Source organism: Amblyomma americanum, chromosome 7, assembly GCF_052857255.1.
Source record: "Amblyomma americanum isolate KBUSLIRL-KWMA chromosome 7, ASM5285725v1, whole genome shotgun sequence".
Lineage (NCBI taxonomy): Eukaryota > Metazoa > Arthropoda > Arachnida > Ixodida > Ixodidae > Amblyomma > Amblyomma americanum.
Window position 1 is genome coordinate 1,506,392 of NC_135503.1, and position 20,964 is coordinate 1,527,355.

At 50.3% G+C, this 20,964-nt stretch overlaps 1 protein-coding gene across 2 annotated transcripts in view; it reads left to right on the forward strand.

Moving 5' to 3' along the window:
• The window catches only part of LOC144098254 (uncharacterized), an 86,565-nt gene extending 79,204 nt beyond the window's left edge, over window positions 1-7,361 (forward strand). The window contains exons 2-5 of one of the 2 annotated variants that reach the window (XM_077630759.1): window positions 37-122; window positions 2,854-3,172; window positions 4,522-4,567; window positions 5,645-7,361. In XM_077630759.1, coding sequence (XP_077486885.1) covers window positions 44-122; window positions 2,854-3,167 — 393 coding nt within the window. In that variant the 5' untranslated portion in view covers window positions 37-43 and the 3' untranslated portion in view covers window positions 3,168-3,172; window positions 4,522-4,567; window positions 5,645-7,361. The remainder of the gene's footprint in view (window positions 1-36; window positions 123-2,853; window positions 3,173-4,521; window positions 4,568-5,644) is intronic. The other variant, XM_077630758.1, reaches the window with a different exon arrangement.
• Window positions 7,362-20,964: the final 13,603 nt, after the last annotated feature.

The following is a 20,964-nucleotide window of genomic DNA, read 5'->3' on the forward strand; positions in this document are numbered from 1 at the left end:
AGGCGAGGCTGCTTAACCCCGGTCTCTCCAACGCAGGCCTGCCATGAGCTGCCTTCACCTCTTGGCCCTCGTGGGGGTGGCCACGTGCGGACTCTTCTGCGCCGTGCACGCCAACATGGACGGTAATGCTCTCTTCTCTCGGCCTGAGAGAAGCCACACGCTGGTGTCGCCTCGTCTTGTGCACGAGCCATTCATGTCCATTTCCTAAACCCCAACTAAAATAGAAAGAAATCTTGTAATGGCCGGTATGCACGAGCATGGCTCATGACAGTAACGCGAGTCTTCCCCGGCCGCTCGAAATTATCTCCTGAATGCCATGAAATCGTGAGTGTCGTGAACTTTTTGGGGAGAATGGCAGTGAAAAGTTTTCTTTGCGAAACTTCAGGCTCCCCGAGAAGCTTGCTGTCCGTGAAATGCAAATTTCCTTCCGCATAAATAAACGAAACTGCCTCGACTAAAGTTAAGGTTGCAATATTTTTCGGAACCCTGTGAACGAAGAGAGGCCGCGTGCCGACTATTCCCCCGTTTTTCTTCCCGCAAGTCTCGCCATTTGTTTCGTCCAAGCAGAGAGCGATGCTCGTGCAACTCACCACTGATAAGCTAAACCACAATCTAACAATGCAACAGCCTCCCTTGCCTGTCTAAATACTCCTTAAACTGTCAGCTAAACAAGTTGTCAAACATAATAAAAGCATGTTAGCGCAGGGGCGGACAACACAGAAGAAAGAGTGCAAAATACGATGCAGAGGACAACAAGCTCCCGTGTTGCCTTCTGTCTTGTACATCTTGGGGCTAGAGTCCTTTTGTTATGTCTTACAAGCAACTCGGCCAGAAGCTAACTCTTTTCAGGGTGTTCGGGCCGAATACTCCCGCACCATCTCTCTGTTACGTCGGCTGTACCGGTCGCGCGATTTCGACAAGAATGCTGAGGCCGACGCAGAAGTTTCTGTTACCCGGGGCGTTAGAAATAGGTCGCTTCGCGGGTGGAGCTGGTCGGGTGGGCACCCCCGCGCGAGAAACACATTCTCCCAACGAATGACCTCAGTGCGCAAGGACGCCCGCTTGGCGAGAGCTAAACCAAGAACTGTACAGTGAAATACCACTTGAAAGGGGACCACGAGCTTAAATGAAAGTTCGCTCCTGTGAAGTAAGCATGGAGCTGTTTATTTCCTTGAACCAAGTAAACGTTAGGCGATCAAATGGTTCCTAAAGGCATTTATTTCGCAATACAAAAAGCTTCATCCTTGAATTGTGCACGTAGTTCTTTTGATAAGATGTTGCAGTTCACTACTGAACACTGCAATTTGAAATTGTTATTCTTCCAAAAAGTGCTGCTGCACCACTCCATGTGACTCGACTGTTTCCTGGCTGTGCTTGAAACTGTACATGACTGAGGCAAGTGCGTATGCTGCCCAGTCTGCAAGACGGCCAACCTAAAGCCAAACCAACCTAAAGCCAAACCAACCTAAAGCAGACATCTCAGTTTCGGAACTGCAGTGTCCACAGTTCTTGGACACAAATTGCTGCACGTCCGCCGAAATGACCCATACTTCAGCGCTCACCCAACTGTCGGACTGACTGAAAGCTGCAGTGTTCTGAAACTCCTGTTAATGGAACTTACTTCCGTTGGATACAATGGCGCTTGAGCATGCATTTGAAAAAAGTTCTTTTATCTGAAAATACCGTTGAAGTTACGCTCATTCAAGTGGTATCGCACTGTATTACGCGTGCGTGAAGGCACCCTTAAAAAGCGGCGCGACAGAAACGTGTAATGGTGGCCAGTAATCACACGAACCCTAAGGCAAAATGGCCTTTAACTGAAGCCCCTTCTTAGCAGCCACCGTCTTCTGGGGTCAAATAGACCGGATGGTTGTCCCTTTAAATCACTTTTGCATAAGTTCACGAGCGATATTCCGTGCAGCGTAAAGTATATCGAAGTACAGCGAGCGCGTTCCCTCGCCTTCAGTTGCGCCGCATTCAGTAATCCCCGATAGAGTGGTGGAAATTATTCTGGAGGCCTCCAATACGGCAGCTCTTTTTCCACTGCCACCTTCCTGCCTTCCCTCACGGCGTGGTTGAGGTCTCCATCGAGAAGTGAGTCAGTTACTGCGCCTTAACCAAAATTTTTGCCAATAAGAAAAGTTTGCTTGCTCGCAGGTATCATCTACATCTTGCGTACGCTTTGAGCCAACACCGAAAGACTCGACCACTCTGCCGCGTCTAGTGTAGAAGTGCGCAAAGATCTGTTTGTTCCCCCTAAATGCATATGCGATGATCGACGAAGGTAGGTCAGCTGACGGGACTTTCTCCGCACTGGCGGGGCGGCCATGCTCCCTCATCTCGGGGGGCGATTTAAGCTCGAAGCCAGCCGACCTCGCCCATAGAGGCACGCGGAATGTCGCCTGTAATGGTTGCCCGCAGCGGCGTGTCGTCCGCTCCGCCACGAGGAATTCATCCGCCTAATGGCGGCCATCTGCAATCAGCGGCCCCGCAGAAATTCGCATTAATCGCGTTGTGCGGCTGCAACGCTTCCCTCCCAGCCGCGGTTTCCGCCGGTGGCTGCAAGCTTCCAGTAGGTGAGGGCTTGACGGCTGGCCTTTCGTAAACGCCCACAGGTCCCCGAGCAACACGTCACACAGCTTTCGCAAAGCGTCAGCGGTCCCCTCACGAGGCAGACAATATTCTCGCAGACAACGACTCCATTACGGAGTGCAAAATAGCGATGAAACCTGATACAACATCCTTAGATGTGTGCAGCGTAGGCGAGTGGACGCGCTCGTTCGAGTGATGACCGCTCGCGTTGCGGGGCAAGGCGGAGTGGCGGGGTGACCAAGAGCGATGTTGTCCGCCCAGCGAAGCGCATGGGCTCCGAGTTTCTGGGCAAGCGCTCGCGACTGGACGACGCGCTGCTGCTGCCCGGCGGCTTGTGGGACGAAGAGCTGGCCGCCCGGTCGCCGGCGGCGCTGCGCGTGGCCCGGCTGCTTCGCCTCAACCGGTTCGCCTACGACGCCGGCCCGGACGAGGACGACGACCTAGACCTCGTGGCGGCCAAGGAGAAGCGCATCGGCTCCGAGTTCCTGGGCAAGCGGGCCCTGCTGCTGCCCAAGCGGATGGGCTCCGAGTTCCTCGGGCGGAGGAAACGCAGCAGCGCGTTCCCGGACGCGTAAGACAGGTACCGCGAGGACCCGCGCAAGTTTGGCGCCCATCTTTGACGCCAGAGGTCGACGCCGTTCTATGCTCAGAGAAAAAAAAGGCCGCATATAGTTGCAAGCTTGCCATTTCTCTTAATGCGCTGCTACCACGTACATTTAAGCAGTTGCTATAGCCTTCATTCACGGTGGTCTATATTAAACGAAAACGCTGTGAACTACTTCGTGAGTTGAGCCGGTGAACACTGCAGAATGCCTTTTTTTTATTCGTCTGTATGTTTGGCAACTGGACGGTGTTGTGCAGAGGCACACAGATACCTACCCACTTGCAATTAAATTAACAGGGCACCAAATATAGGCACACAAATTAAATGATCACGCTGAGTTTTTGCCATTCTCTTGTGTCCAAGTTCGTGGTGCACGCGCCTTACGTCGTCGTCGCTCATCATCGGTGCCCCGCAAAGGTGAACGTGGTTTTCGCTGATGGTGAACCTGCAAGCGCCTATCTATCTGGCGCCCACCTCGCAGTGCGACGTAATCCATCATTGCAGCAGGGCGCTCATTTCCACCGGGTGCATGCAGTGGAATTTCGTTACAGAGAGACCTCCAGAAGAGCGCCCTAGGCGGCCAGTGCTGGCGCAGGCAAACTGCATGGATGAACTTTCCTGCCGTTCGATCGACGGCCTCGTGGCCACCACGATCTTTCTTCGGGGCTGCTGCGTGCGGCCGCCCCGATGGCGAATTCAAACATCCCATTCCCATGCTCATACTTGTGCGGCGAGTTGACAACTCCTGGGTGTAATTACAGCATGTCAGACCAAAGCTTGCAAGCGCCCATTGCGCTTAACGCTAAATTTTCCCCCTTACTAAGCCGCGGGCATAAAGCACTAATCGCCTGTTTGCAGGAACATAGAAACGAGAGCATCATCGATCCGATTCCTCACAGTTGGCCGCCAAAACGGCGCAGTGTGGTTCATAACAGAAGAAAAAAGGCCGGAAAGAGCGTCGTGCCAAAAGCGGCAATTAGTCTCTCTTTTTTATGTTCCTCCGCAGAACGGGCTCGATCGCGGCTTTCGTTGCCACTGTGCGTCGCTGTCTCGGCCGCCTTTCCCCACTTGTTTCTCTGGACGGGCGATCGGCGACGCAAGCGGCGCAAAGCACCAATAGCTCGTCTGGACACGTGAGCGCTCAGCGGAGCGCCGCGCACTTCCTTTGGCCGCATTTGCACCTGCCGACCCGCCTGATCACAGAAGCTCTTCTGGTTGTAAAGTAACTCTAAATTTGCATTGATAGTGTCTAAACTACGTCTAAAGTGAATCGCGTGCCCTGCATGGCTGCCAAGTAATTCCGCGTTTCTTTCTTTCCCTTCAAGGTATCGTAAGAAAACTTTGTATGGCTCGCTCAGCACCGACCAGCACGTGAGTCTGAGTTCTAAACATCACTACTAAACTGTGCTCCTAAATAGCTGGCGCTCGCAAGCGCTGTCAAACTCTATGCTGACACATCACAACACGCATGACATGTCGCAGCCTGCGTTGCTTGCGCAGGCACTGCGACTATGGGGCAACCGCCGTGACTAAAAATGCCTCTGTACTTGCACTTAGCCTGCTGCAAACGGCGCCGTGCGTCGCTTTTTCTTGTTTGTTGTTGCTCCTCATTCTAGGGGTCAGCGAATAGCGCAGCCAGATCGAACACGAATAGTGTAGTTAAAAACCAAAGCGAATGCTAATCGAACAGGGAAAGAACCAAATCGAATACAAATCTAATATCTGTGTGATTATTCGCTACTTGTGCGAATATTGATGCGAAACTGTGAAGCGCTAGCGGTGGTACTTCAAATTATGTAACCACAGCTGTAACTGTCAGAAGACGCAACGCAATCTCCTCGAGGACACGCGCAACACGAAGACAGTGTACCTATACCACGCCACCCTCATGTCATACAAAAAAGCAAAGTCGCCTTTTCCACTGATGAAAAAACGAACACGAGAGTTTAGCAACGCCTCCGACATTTGGCAATGAAGGCAGCCTTTGCTAAACCTGACTGAATCCTGGCGCGTCGCCAAATCTTGAAGTCTACACACATATAGGATTGTGAACGCTGCGATGGAGCGCATCGCAGAGCCGAACCCTCCTTCCAGCGCAGAGAGTTTGAAACGCAGCATTCTCTCGTTCGACCGTTAATCAACTCGCAGCTGGCGCCACTTTCAGCATTGAGCAAGCAGTTGGACTATAATCTTGGCCCGCACCGAATGACAGGCATTGAGCGAGGCAGTAGGCCGAGAAGCAGTATGTGGCGAAATTGACTGCGTGCTCCTGATCTTGCCTTCAACGCGCGCTGCGCCCTTATTACTGTGCGAGCTTTAACGCGTGCCCCGAAGTGTCCAAATAAAAACACGGGGCAACCAGCGCCGTAAATCCACTGATAGGCACTGATGAGGGCATTGCTGTGGAAGCGCGGCCTAACCGAGCGTTCTTCTCCCTGACGTGGACAGACGCGGACGGGGCGCTTAGCAGAAGCCTGCAGCAGCTGTACGCCGGAGACGGCAGCCCATTTGTGAGGAGCCACACCGGCGGCTCCCGCGACTTGGACTGGGTCCTGGGAGGCCACCGGTCGAGGCCCAGCAAGCGACTCTCGGAGTTCCTGGGCGGGCCCGGCAAGCGCTTCTCGGAGTTCCTGGGCGGTCCCGGAAAACGCTTCTCCGAGTTCCTGGGCGGCCCGGGAAAGCGCTACTCGGAGTTCCTCGGCGGTCCGGGCAAGAGGGTCCTCCCGGACGCCGACCTGCTGCTGTCGGCCGAGCAGCCAGAGTCGGCCGGTGCGCTCCGGAAGTGACGACACCCCGCCACAGTTCGTGAACGACAATAAAAGCAAACGTCGCCCAGAGCGTCGTCTACCATGAGCGAACCGCTGCGCGTTGGCGCGGTGGTCCTGCAGACAGCGTGCGCAACCCCAAAATTACGACGCACGTTAAAGCGTGTCGCCATTGCTCACTGTAGTTCTGCTGATGGGAGCAGCTAGCATCCCGACCCTTCCATACTGAGCGATATGGTATCATACCCGATTTTTGAGTCTCAGCAAGCGCGGTCTACTTCGAGAATTGGGCTCTTCATCTTTTACCGGCGGCTGTAAGTTGCAACTGCACGTGGAATATTGGCTCGCCGTAGAGCTTATGCCTTGACCCCAGCCCTGCAATGTGATCCGGCCACCGACTGCGGTGGGGGACTGTAGCTAAATTTGCGGCCTCAGTTTGGTGTGCATTGTTTAATTTCAACTGAGTCGACTGCAGGTCAGTAAACGCTAGAGTGTTCATCGGTTCTTATTACGCGAATAAATGCAACAATGGGCGTGCCTTTTGATGCGAGTTCAGGCCCTAAGGAAACAAACTTAGTATCTTCTCGTGCACTCCGATGAGTATAAAGAGAAAAGAAACACGGCACGGGCCAAGAATTGGTTCCGTAATATGCAATGTAATTTCTTAAAGTGTTAATAGAAATAGTACCAATTGTCGAGGTGAACGTATAGGCGTATACAGCTATGCCTCAAAGCAGCCGACGGGGCCAATACAAAATATTCCCTCGCCCAAGCGTGGGGGGCGCTGAGGACAGCGCTCACTGCCTTCCGAGGCGTCACCGTCTGCCTCCCATGCTGGCTCGTCCGTCTGAAGTGTGTCGGGTGGTGCTCTTCGTGCGAGGAACCGAACCTTCTGGGAAACAGTAATGAGAGCATTAAACGCGAACAGCCTATAGAAGAGAACGCGACGCTGAGGTGTACCGGGAGCTAAAGCGCGAACCAATGAAATCACCGGGGTCAGATTGGCGTTCAACTCCTCGGCACGTGTATGCAGCACCAGCTCTGTGTAGACGGCATGCACACGAGCAGTTTCCAACTTGCGCAGTGTGGTAATGGGATTTCTTGCAAAAAAAAATATATGCATTTAATGCGTGTGGGGCTGAAAGTTACTTTTTCTTTCTGCGGCCGCTTATTTACTGATTCTGTTACGACATCATTGTGGCTAAGATAACAATAGCGGTAGATGACAGCCCACGGTTCATACTACGCTCCACCTCGGGCTCTGAATTAGCTGGATTCCTCGCGGGACGGCGGAGAGGCCCTACGTTGATGGCTGCAGTGCTGAAGACCCTTCTGCTTGTTCCTTTTTTTCTTTTCTGCTTCGCTGAGGAAAGAGAAATAAAGTCTCCATTGCTCACTTTTGCGCATTGTGCTGTTTCTTTCGAGCACCGCTGCTTTCGGAAACCTTAAACTGTTTTGGCGAAGCCACTGCGGTTGTCCTTTCCTTCTCCGGAAAAAAGAGTTCAAGCAAAGGTATCTTAAGAGGTGCATGAACAAACAGATGTCAGCACGATATTGAGGCCCGCTCACGGAGTCTTATAATTGACCGCGAAGCCAAGCAGGCTTGACACTTTCAGTGCATGCACACAACTGGCGACGCATTTAAAAAGCTGTGTACCCCTTTCACTTCGCAATGTGTTTTAGAGCGTTGTGTCTGATGAAATTTTGCAGTTGTTGATTAAAATTGGTTTTGAGGAAAGAAAATGGCGCAGTATCTGTCTCACGTATCTAGCTGGACACTCGAACCGCGCCGTTAGGAAAGAAATAAAGAAGGGAGCGAAAGAAGGAAAGGAAAGAAGAGGTGCCGTAGTGGAGGGCTCCGGAATGATTTCGACCCCCTGGGGATCTTTAACGTCCACTGACATTGCACAGCACACCGGCGCATATTTGCATTTCGATGGAGGCGAGGAGGCGCAAAAAGGCGGCCGCTTTAGTGTATGGAACTGAAAATGGACTGGCGCGCATCGACCTGGGCTTTATTCGAAAGCCGCTATTTCCACGAAGCTCTAATTATTTCCGAAATGCTTAAGCGTGCGTTTAGGCGGCAAATTTATGCCAGCTGCTCAGGGTAGCCTTAATCATGAAACGCGGCGCACGACCAGACGAGGCAAAGAGAATGAAAAAAATAGACCGGGAGGATCGGGGGCGCGACTAGCAACTGGCAAAGAGAAGAGCATGCGCGGCGTCTCGTGTAGCAAAGCAGCGCCGCATTTAAGCGGAACCCCGTCTTCGAAGAACGGAGTAAATACATACCGGGGGAGCAGCAGACGCTTTCTTTCACAAAGGTTTTTCGGAAGTAGCCAATGAGCCTGTTGCCTTGTCCCCGCTGTGTCGGAAACCAATTCCTGGTCAGAGAGTAATGCGTGGGCACATCTGAGAACTGCCGAGGGAGTCCGGATGACGTAACAGTCAGTCTCTGCATGCTCTGTTGGAGACGCATCAAAACGCACGAGCTTTGAGTGCACTTAAAAGAATAACACACAGAAACTCGACATGTCCTGCTGCTGTATGTCCATCCTGCCTCAAGTGCACTCGAAAAGTGTCTTCATAACCTCGAAAATGGACAACCAGCAGTATGACACCTGTTGACACTGATGTATGTCTTGCGGCCGGTTGCAAGGATAGGCCAACCAAAGCGAGCTCCAGCTGTGCCACAGGCTGCACAACAGGATGGAAACGGCCAAAGCGTCGAAGCTCCTATAAGATCACAAATCTAGCCTAGCACCGGGAAAAAAGAAAATTATGCGGCTCGATTCAGCTGAGCCAGGTTACACAGAGCGGAAGCTCGGTTAAACGTGGTTACATACAGTTTGGCCTATGTTCATCGTTATTGCAACAGTCAGCTATTCTTTACTGTTAACACTTAGCAAATATTGGCTCTCTCTGCAAAGGTAAGGCAGTCTTATGGTGCGTGAAGTTTCAATCCGGGAAACTTCCAGGTCACACGTAGGCGGAAACTTGTAGAACACCAAGTCTAAGGCAGCGTACCACTGGGTCGTTGACACCGCAAGGTCGGAGGCGAGAGACAAGCCAAAGTCTCCTTCCATCTTAACTGGAAAACTAGGCTGGGGATTTTTAGTCTACGCAGAGTAGTACAGGGCAGCCTCTGTGCTGGTAGTAGGGCATGCACGTAGCCGCAGCATCCAAGTTGTCCACAACGGAGGCGTTAGGCTACGTATACACCTTGTTGTTATTGCATGGACCTTCCAAATGGCTCGATGCGGAGCCACTTCCGCTGTCTCTTCCGAATAGAGAAGTTAGAGATTAGGGAAGCGAAGAGCAAGAGAGAAGGACAGAGAAAGAAGACGCGCTTCGCAACAGCGATCGTCTAGCCGGCGAAGCGGCAAGGGCGATTACGTCATGCACACCAGATACACCCGGTTGCAAGAGGACCCCCGTCGCAAGCGGCGTGGAACCTTTGAGTTCCCAGCCTCGTAGGGCTAGAAGCAGCAGCCCTCCAGTTAAGAAGTTCCAATCAATCCTAGTCTTGGCATCAGTTAAGACTTTCCACAATCCTTTCTGATGGGATGGCCGGATTGGGCTGGTCGGTTGCTCGTCGCGAGCGGTGAAGGATGATGGCACGGTGGCCGGTGATCGAATATACGGTGGTTTATTTATTTATTTTTATTTATTTATTACAGATACCTGCAGCGCCCGGAGGCATTATTGAAGCGGTACCAAGAGCACTTCGGGTCTTCGTCCACTCGTCCGGCGACACGTTGCCGGTTGGGGCAGCAGTTCCAACTTCTTAAGACAAAATTTATTAAAGACGGGACCGAAATACATGGCAGTGACGATAAGGCAGTTTAAAGAAAAGGCAGCTTAAAAGCGACCTAGACTGAGACTCGCCGCGCTCCCCCAAAGTCATTGTTTGCAGCGGGTTTTAACCCCTTGGATAATTGGGCGGGGCTTTACTAAACCAGCTCTCGCCCAATTTGAACCAATAGCAGTGCAATGGCACCGTACATGCAAGTGTGCGGAGCCCAGGACTCACCAGAGCCCGACCCAGTGAACTCCGCGCCCCCTGGAACGTGCAGGGCGCGCGGTTTCGCGTACGCAGCTCGCTGCATGTGCATTCCATCGATGCGCCACGCATCGGCTTTGCCGTCTCCGCTGACCGCAACAGGGATTTCTTCAGCGGGAAAAGGTCGTCGGCCCCCCTGCGACTCTGACGAGACAGTTCGGGGTCCCTCTCCCTTCTTTCCCACGGCTTTGGGCAGCGTACGGAACGCGCGATGCACTGTCACCGTTCTGCCCCTCTTGCAGCGTAGGTCAGAAGTGGATGAGTCGGCGCCAGAGCCGAAAGGATTAGCGCCGGTAGCCGGCATCGAGGCTCCCTACGCACGGGCGTCGCGCCTCTCAGTGAACTCCTACTTCCCACGGTGATGACCGCTGCCGGGAAAGGGTGCGGGGGGGGGAGACCCATCGGCGCCGTGGGCTTCTAACTTAACACCTCCCCTGCTGCCCCCCTTTAGTTATCTAGGCGGCAAGCGCTGCCCTTTTATCTAGCGAGTCACTGGATGAACCACGTGACACAACTGACGAGAGCGAACGGTTGTAGCGACGGCCGGCGTTGCGGCGGACGTAACTGCGAAGCACACAGATGTGGCGGTGGCGCGCCTCCCGTTTGAGGTAATTTCCGGGACAGATTTGACCTTCAGCTCTGCATGCGAGAAGTGGAGCGTCGCTCCAGAAGGGCAGACAGACATGCTGGCCAGACATGCTCAGAGCACTTCCTTAATACGGAAGACCCAATCCCTCTTCTGGCTCAGGATGACTCCGGCTCTCCTTGCATTGTGCGGCGACGTGCCCCCGTCGCGCGCAAATGAAGCAGCGCAGTGCGGATGATAATGACGCGAGTGGCGGCTTTCCCCTGGTGGCCCTTGCGGCCAGAATAAGAAAACTTGTCCACGGGACGGGCCTCACGCTTCAGGTCGCGCTTGCCAAATCATGTGGCCCCACTGGAACTGACGTAGTTATCTGCACTTTGCAGCAGGTCCTTCGTATCGCCCGCCGTTTTCTCCTTCTGAAGAGTAGCCATCGAGGGCTTGCAGTTCTCCAGAAACTTCTCCGTTAAAAGAAGTCTCTTGGTACCTTTGTAGGTCTTCTTGGAAGCGGACCCACCTTTCCCAGCAATTATCCAATCGGGCGAAGAATTAGGAGACGGTTTTGCGTTTGTGGGGCGCTTCTGTCTTGAACTTGTGTCGAAATCCCTCCTCCATCAAGCGGAAACGGAGCAGGAGAGCTCCCTTGACTTTATCACAGTCTCTCGTATTCGATCCAGACAGCGCCTCTACCGTGCTGAGGGCAGTAGCCCATCAGTCTCGCGGCCACTACAGCTCCTCGTTCAAGCCACCGTGTCTGGTAGGCGTCCAAGTCGTCCGCTTTATCATCAAATGGCGCCATCAGGACTTGCACCCCTGAATGTCGCCTTGCTCGCAGCTGAAGCAGAGTCCTAACCAGCGCTCCCGCTAACCTCGCTTCGAGCAGCCGACGAGCGGAGCACGCGGCCTGGTCCCTTTCTTCCTCATCGATGCTCTTCTCCCATGCGCTTATTGCTACGCCCTTGTTCTTGCAATCGCGGTCACTTTCGTCTCGGAGGAATGCCTGAAGGGCTGCTGCCTCCAAGCCTCCCGAGATTAACTATTTCCTCCAAATATGCACGGTGCGAACGTTCTCTGGCTCTCGATTCTGAAAGCGCGTGCGATCTCACTTGAACGCTGTGCCTCGCAGTCAAGTCCTGTCTGCGGACGCCAGTTTGTCGTGATATTGTGGACAGCTTAGTGGCTGGTCGACGCCAGAACTACGATGACTCGGGCCCACCTGGCCACCGCTGCACTCTCCGTAAGTTTGGAGGCGGCGGGGCGGCAAGCTTGTACACCCCGCGTGCGGAAGGTGAGATTTGGACTGCTGACTGGCCATAGGGGCCACGCCTGATTAGCCGCTGACTGAAGGCATGAGGCGTTGACAGATACAATAACAAGCCCTTACTCAGCCAAAGGTCAACGGCGAAATAACACAGAACCAGGCCCTGTATCTACGATACTGCCAATGCCTGGGGATGGGGACACGAGGTGGTATCAGTGACCTATATCTATGGCGCCAACGTCGTGTACAGGCGCGGCCAAAATATTACGAAGCACGCTACGGATTTTCGCACTCGTTATGCAGAGAAGATATGATTCACGCTCGAGCGCAGCAGCTGCATGTGTTAACATGTGTATAGGGCACAGGCATGACAAAAGGTTGACGTTCGAAGCGAAGTTCCAGTAAAGGATCTATGCACGACATGTCACATGGTACAAGGGCTGATTCACACTGCGTCGTCATCGTTGTCGTTTGGCATATTAATGCCTGTGATCCCATTACTCCCGTGTTGCGTCCGTCCGGTGAGGTACCCAGACCTGACCAGTTTCAGGCCAGCACAAGGATTTTAAAATATGCTTGTTCACACTAGCGTCCCGCTACGACGTTGCCAATGACGTCTGCTAATGGTTCGCAAAGCGTGGCTTTCCAAGAGAGCGTTAGAGTCTGATCACTTCGTTACCGCTGGCAAGCCAGGTGTTTCAAAAAACCCTGACTCACCCTGTGAGCTCAAGCATGTAACCTAATGCGTTGTTCGACATGTTCATCCAAGAGATTAATCATACCTAACTAGCTTGATATGTAGCCAAATACTAGTCAAAATATGACAAGTCGATATCGGGAATTTCTGTCACGAGTATTAACGTCATTAGTGACGTAATCTTATGGACTCTACATTTCGTTTGTCTATTAGGTCTTTAAAAGCAGATTACTTTGATACTCAATACAAATAGGTCAGAAATACGTTCGCTCATCCTATATTTTTCATCTTATCCAGCGATGACCCAGCGAAGCATTATTATCACTCCGGTGCGGTGACATTACAACTGACAGACAGCGCACTCCGAACTAATCGGTGTACAACCACCATGAAGAGGTCCATGCTACGCTGAGTCACGCTGTGATTCGTCATTTCACGTGACGTAGTGAATGACGTGCTAGTACAGCCTAGACAGTGGTTACTAAACCAAGTGTGCTCCGCGGATGGCTAAGTAGTCTGGCGGAGTGAGCCGTCGGAGCTGCTATCTTTGCGTCGGCATTGGTTGATAGTAATGCGATATCATTTTAGTTCTCGACAAGAGCAAAATCCGCAGTCCGACGTGACGAAATTCGATGCTTGGTCGAGAGAGAGGTCCCGTGACCCTGTGCCATTGTCACAACTTGTCCACCGTGGCAGGTAGCAACCCTTTCACCGCTTTGTGAGCAACCTGCCCACCGTCGCAGGTGGAACTTAAATTCGTCATTGGTCGAGAGAGGTCAGGTGACCTTGTGAAGTGAAATTTATGACTTTTCATTTCACTGACGATACGTCTGTGCCCATAGCGCTCCGAGAATAAACAATTGTTTATGGGGGTTTAACGTCCCAAAACGACTCTGGCTATTAGTGACGCCGTAGCGAAGGGCTCCGGAAATTTCGACCACATGGAGTTCTTTAACGTGCACTAACATCGCACAGTACACGGGCCTCTAGAATTTCGCCTCTATGAAATTCGATCGCCACGACCGGGATGGAACCCGCGTCTTTCGGGTCAGCAGCCGAGCGCGGTGGCTCAGTGGTTACACTGAGCCACCGCGGCGGCAAAAGAAATAATCGGAAACAAAGCGACTCTAATGGATGGAATTTTGAGAGCGTATGCGTATGAAGACAGACAAAATGTCTACTCGAAAGAAATGACTGTTATGTATTGAGTGCTTCAGTTCAACTAGGATGTAAAAAAAAAACTCGAAATCAAAAATCTGAAAAAAAAAGTTATGTACACAAATGTCACAGCATAACCTCCTACTGCAGCTAACAGCCCGAATATGGACGGACAGTTCCAATGAAATCAACGCAAACACACAGAAGCTGCGACAGATGTGAAATCTAATGCTACCGCATTCCACTCCTAGGGTGACTTAAAGGGGCTGCGAAGGGCGCTCTAATAAAGTTGCGGCATGCCTGGGATATTGAAACACGCCGCTTAACGAATAGTGTCCAGCAAGGATTTTTTAAATGCGCTTTGTAGAAGCTGATTTATCTGCAGTTAAAATTTGAATTTCAGCGTCTTCGCGCCTTTCCCTTTCCTCTCGTCATTTTTTGCACGCTGGAAGGTAGGCGCTCCTTCGCCGACCCCCCTCTGGGAGCGGAGCTTCCCGACCCGCCGGAGCTAAGCGGCTTATTGGCCGTGGCCACGGTAGCTGCCTTGCGTCTGAAAGAATCTAACCAATGGCCACCTCTCACTTTGTCTACGCAGATGCGGGGGACGGAGGAGGGTGCGAGCATGAAAAAGTCGCCGGGAAGGGCTCGCCAACTTTGACGCGTGATTGTGGGTCGTCTGCTGCGTGTAGAAGAGTATTATTTGGCTCTGGTTTTCATGGCAACACAGTGCAGTGATTAAGTGAGTTAATGTGCTCTCCTCGGAAGGCGTTTCAGAGCCCCTTTAAGTATCTTTAAGCGAGAAAGAAAAACCACCTCACAATGAAGAAAACTGCTTTATTTCTGGATTACGGCTTATAGCTACGATTGCACGCTTATGTTGTTATCGACATTTACAGCTGTTAACTTATTTGCACCGCCCTAGTTGGTTTCGTAACTTCTCATTGTTCGTACGTCACTGCGCGCCGAAATGTTTGCCAGCCCGAGAGACGACGGTTAGGGATTTTCAGAATAGAAAACAGCGCTGCACGCCTTCCCCCACCACCAAACCCACTGGCGACGATAGAGCGGCCAGGACGACACCCCGAACAAAGTCCTTCACGCATCGACGACGGATGCCGCTTCTTTTCTCGGGCTTTGCAAAGTCTCCGAGCTCGAAAGCACAACGCAAAAAGTGGCGGTCGCCTAAACAAGCTGATTCGGCACAAACTGATTTCCGGCACACGCCGCGTGCTTTCTTTTTTAGCTCCGACGCTTTGTAGCCAACTTTTTCTTCTTTTTCCCCCCGAGCCCCCGGTTTATTTCCGAAGAGTGACAAGAACTTATACGGTCCGCAAAAAAGAAAAAAGGAACATGGTGCCCTTTTTCTCGCCCCCCTGTGTTCAATTGGGGCACCTCGAGGGCTTCGGGGCGCCCACCGCCTCCGCGGTTGTCGCCCGATTTCCCCTGGTTGCAGCAGGCATTCCTTGCCCCGAACTCGAAGTGCACGGGTCGCGCTCGGAATTGACAATTCGGAGCTGGACGTCAGCCGTCAGACCTTCGGAAAGCCTGCTGTTATTGGCTTACTCAGGAGCTACCGAACGCGAAAATAAGCTTAATAAAGGAGTCACCGGTCCTTCCGTGGCCGTGGTTTGTGTTAGCGGGAGAGGCTACGTCGGACAGGCATCATCCAAGCTGTACAGTCTCGTCCCAGCCTCACCACGAAGTAATCATCTCACTCAATGATTTTGAATGTCTCAGCGGTACTTACCAATATATTTTGCTTAAATATATTTCGAAACCACTTTGTTTCTGCCTTATTATAGCCCAGTGGCTTTCTTTTTACCATGCATTTGATAAATGCGGAAAGTCTCGAAGCACGAACACGAACAAAACAAAATATATTGTATTTCGACCAAAAAATAAATGTATGTCAGACATTCTTCTGCGCTTCGGCAATGAACAGATCGAACGCGTTGCATCACATAAATTTCTAGGTGTAATCTTTCAGGAACACCTAAACTGGTCTGCACATGTCGCAAAACTTCGTACAGATATCTCAAGAACGATTGGGCTCACCTATAAACTAAAGGATTTGCTACCTCCATGGTTAAAAAAGCAATTGTATTATGCTCTAATACACTCCCGTCTGCACTACTGTCTTCTTGTATGGGGTACGACCACAAAAACAAATTTAGAAAACCTACATGTACTACAAAAACATTTTCTGCGCCAAATAGAAAATGTCCCACGCCGAACTCATACAGCACCGTTATTCCAAAAACACCGAATCCTGACTATCACAAACATCCTATGTAAAAAACTAGCAGTAGCTATATACACTCAAATCAAACAGAATGCATCATCGTTCACAGAGAAATATCTTCATAAAGAACACATGTACAATCTCCGGCATACCATTTATAACAGAGACAGGATTCGTACAAACTACGGAACACAAAAGTTAACATATCAGATTCCTGACTTCTTGAATAAGCACGCCATGGTTATGAATATTATTACTGACAGTTCTTCAGCTCTAGCCTTTAACAGAAACATTAACACATTTTTTTTAAGCACACAATTTTGACTATTTTCTTTTTCTTTTTTTTTCTGGGTTCCAAGTAGACACCAGGTGGTTTTTGTTGTGAATGTTTTATTGTTCCCGCTTGTTTATTTTCTCTGCCTATTACTGCATGCGATTTATATTGGCTGTTTGTTTCCTCGCAGTATGACTTAGCCCTGCATGCTATGCTGTATTAATGTGTTCCTTTTATGTTGATCGAAACTTTGTTCAACGATGTGACTGTACCTGCTGTTGAGTGATGTGTTTGGGAATGGGGGAAGGGGGCCGACACTGAGTCAGGCATTAATTTGCCTTTATGTCTGCCTCCTAGGCACCTATTACTGCTGCCTGAATAAAATGACTTTGACTTTTGACTTTGACAAGCATGGCATTGTATGAGCGGAGGCCCACACTCAAAGCACGGACCTACCCGTGAGCAGGATAAGCGCCAGCCGCGAAGTTCGCGATCGACCAGAACGGTTCAACACGGCGCCGCTACATACCTCGGCGTCAGCGATTGCATGCTTTTAATGCACACCAGGCTATGCATGACGCTGCCGGCTGGCGCCCCGAGTCGCCGTTACTATATACGCCCACCCTGCCGCGTTCGCCCACGTGGACAGCACTCATGTTTCGGCTCTAAGGGGCGCCAGTGCGCCTCAGCTCGTTGTCTATTTATTGTCGCTACCGACGGGATGCCTGGGACAGACGACGGCCCAGCACCGCGCGGATAAAGTTCGCTATGAAAACGAAGGGGAAAGGAATTCAAGGAATTAGGAAAGATCTAAATCGCCACGGCCCTGCGCTGCGATCGCCAGAGCAGCGGTAGGGATCGCCGCACCAGTGACGATAACGGGTGAGCTTCGTTCCGATCTGATTCGTCGCGTTCGATGCAAACGCCTATGCTGATTCGCATAGATTACTCTGCCAGCATTTCTGACGACGGCGTAAGAAAATTGCCCATCCCAAGCGAAGATTCGCATGTTATCTGTCCACGCGTAGTCCCTCTCTAAAGGCTATAAGGGCCCGCCTTAGTTTCTTGCGTGAAGTGACTTCATCATCATTACTAACGCTTAATGACCCCTGGTGGGGCATTTCATAGTGGGGGGGGGGGGGCTGCACAAAAACACACAGACCACTACAGCGGAAATACAGAGGAAGCTGTCATAAAAAGGAAACAATTTATACAGCAAGATAGAGCATCGGGCGTTCTTTAAATCTTATGGGATCACGCTCAATGACAAACGGAGTCGGGGAGCTGATTCCATTCTTGCATTCGATTGGCAAAAAAAAAAAGATTTGTTAAAGGCATTAGTTGATCCATGTGAACGCTGGATGCTCATGGAGTTCAATTAACGGAATGACGTGCACACAGGTGGCACTAGAAGTGACTCGCGCAGGTTAGGAGGAAAGTTGTAAAATTTGTGGAACAGACATAAGTTCGAAAGTTTGTGTCTAAGGGCTAGGACGACAAGAGATAAACTCGACACTGGTTTTGCTGTGGTGAAAATCGTAAACTGGAGATATAAAACATGCCGCACGATTCCCGGTGGATTGAAATGTATTCATTAAGTATGTCTGATCAGGGGACCAAATTGCTAATGAGTACTCGAGTTTTGTGCGAATGAAAGTCTCGTATGCAAGTCTACGGGTCGATGGCGGAGACAGGGAAAGCGACCTTCTAATGAAGCCTAGTGTTCTTGAAGAGTCAACGACGAGTTGATGCATGTGCTTATTCCACGTTAGTTTTCTGCTGATAAGGACACCTAGGTATACTAATATAGTTCAACCTGTGATATGGCAGCTGACTTCAGAGAATAACAATAGGTGGCATCGGAATGCTTGCGTGAAGTTTGCATGAACTTGTGCTTATGTGATATTAAGCTCCGTCATCCCTTCAAAACACCAATTTTCGATTATTTGTAAGCTATTTTGTAAGGCTACCTGGTCATCGTGAGAAGGAATGCGGCGATATAAAACACAGTCTTCAGCAAAGGGACAAATAAATGATGCTATGCCTGAGAGAATATGATTGATAAAAATGAGGAAAACCAGCGGCCCAAGGCAGAACCTTGGGGCACGCCTGATATCACTTCGTGAGTGGCTGAATGATACGCTCCAATGACGTCGAATTGAAATCGGTTCGTGACGAAACACTGAATCGAAGATAATTTCAGAGGATCGATACTGAGGCATGAAAGTTTAGACATGAGACGTCAGTGCGGAACGCGATCGGACGTTTTGGAAACGTCTAACAGTATGACATCAGTCTGAAATAATGATTCCGAACGAAAATGAAGATCTGCAGGGAACTTAAAAAGTTGCGTCTCGCACGAAATCCAGGGAGGAATCCATGAGAAGAAAAATGAGTTGTTTTAAAGGTAGTTCGCGCCTTGGGAGTATATAGAGGGTTCTATGAGCTTGATGCAAGTTAGATGGGGCGATAGTTATTTGTACGGACCAGAACAGTCTCCTGATTCGAATACCTTGCTTAGTTTCCAGTCAACCGGAAGCAAGCTTAGGGACTGGTTGAAAAGAAATTTCAAAATACCACTAGAAATTATTTCAGTGGACTTGATAATATTTGCAGGGATGTTGTCAGGACCGGGGCTAATTGGGAGCCTTTAGCTGTGAACGAGTTTTGCGATGTCTTCTTCTACAAAATTTTTGAACGAGGTAAGAACAGCATGCTTTGAACAGGTTCAATAGTGGAAATGGATGAGAATTCACTACGTTGGAGCGCAGCTGGTCTACCGGCGGTTGCGTTAAGTAAGGAGATATTATAGCTTTTGCTACGCGTAGGTGTAAGTACTTTACAGATGTTTTCGGGTTTCGGCCGGAGGATGATTAGTAGGTCGTGACGATGGGACTTTTTCTTAGAATGTCTTTAAAGCATTGTGTAATCTCTGAGAGTAGTAAAACATTTTTTTTCCCATTTAAGAGCAGACCCCGATGTTTTGGCTGCACAAGAAAGGCGTTTTTTTTATTTTGCGATAGTTTCCTTAAACATTTGAGATATCAGGGCTTGCTTACGTCGCCACAAATTGAAGCGAGATGTACTTGGTTATGAACTAGAGATAAAAGTGTCTTTAAATTCAAAACAATTTTCGTGGACAGGTTTGAGGCTGGCGGATTCGCGAAAGAAAAGGTAAAATTCTTCGTTGATTCGAGTGAACTCAGCGCTGTTGTAGTCGCGTATGCGTTTCGCGGATGCTTGTCGAGCAGGAAATGGGATGGATAGGTTGAATAATAGCATTTTATGATCGCTCAGGCCATTGACACACGACATTCACTAAATTAACTCAGCGTCTGTGACAAAAACTAGATGAAGTGTATTTTTATTACGAGTTGGCGTACTAACTTTTTGGACGAAGTTAAACATTACAACGAGCTCAACAAATGCTTTGGACAGACGGAAGGATCCAGTTAAGCTGAAACAGTTAACATCGTGAAAATTGAAATCTCCACAAATTATGTAATCAACGCGAGGAAAGCGACAATTCAATTCGAGCGGGATCAAATGCAGTTCATTAGTAAAAACGGTAAGAAATGTCACAGTCAGGCGCTCGATAACAAGGAGTCACTATGTTTGCGATTCCAGGAAATGAAAAGTTAACAGATAGAATTTCTTGATAGCAGTTAATATCAATATGGAAGGAAGGCGTATCCGATTTTATGAAGACGAAATTTTATGAACGAATTTTATGAACTGGCTCATGAACGATGGTGGCTTATGAAGACTCGCAAGATCTGCCGCGTGGTTGTCAGATGATGAGGCACTCTGAAGCAGTAACTGGCGGATGCGATGCTCCCTGATTGTTCGTCATCAAGGGCTCGGGAAGCCGGCCCGTTTTAATTCAAAGCTAGGGATAGATTGGCTCAACAGCGGTCGAAAAGCACAGGGCTGATGGACCACAGTCGGACAGCCTGCAGTAGAAATGGTGTTGCCTTGTCCACATTCATCGCGGTGGCGTGCCCCAACTGGCTCATGAACGACGGTGGCTTATGAAGACTGGGAAGGTCTGCCGCGTGGTTGTCAGATGAAGAGGCACTCCAAAGCAGTAACTGGCGGATGCGATGCTCCCTATCTGGCCTATAGTAGACCGTGTTGACCCACTGCAGCCCCGACCATTATAGTGCATTTATCTGTGTGTTTGTGTGTTTTTCTCTCGTGTTTGTGCCTATTCGTTGCCGTTATGAATCAAGAAAGTTACCAACCCGCCCAAAAACTTGTTTTACTAAATTGCAGAAGAAAGGAATGCTGTCACTGACCAAGTCGTGAAGTTCAAGACGTTTCGTAACCTCGTAGGGGTCCCTTCATCACTGAGCGGGACAAGAAATCGACGCGGCTTATATACGCAACACGTGGCGTAAAGAGTGCGCGTAGATGGGTGGTAAGGATCCTTGCAACCGGTTCATGGTAGCTGGTGTCGATTGGATGATTAGAGATTCCATCAGCCGCTGAGATGACACGTTCCTTTCTCTCGCAATGACAGCGGCGTGGACCCAGCCAATCGTGTGAGCATGCTCTTGCACATGCTGGGCAATGGCGTTCGTCGTGGGATTATTATTTCTTACGTCACGTTTGTGGTCGCTAAGCCTTCTGGGGAACTTTCCCGTTTCGCCAATGTAAACCAGGGGGCAATCAGCACATGGGATCTGGTAGATGACACCTGGAAATTCTTCAAGCGGCAGTTTG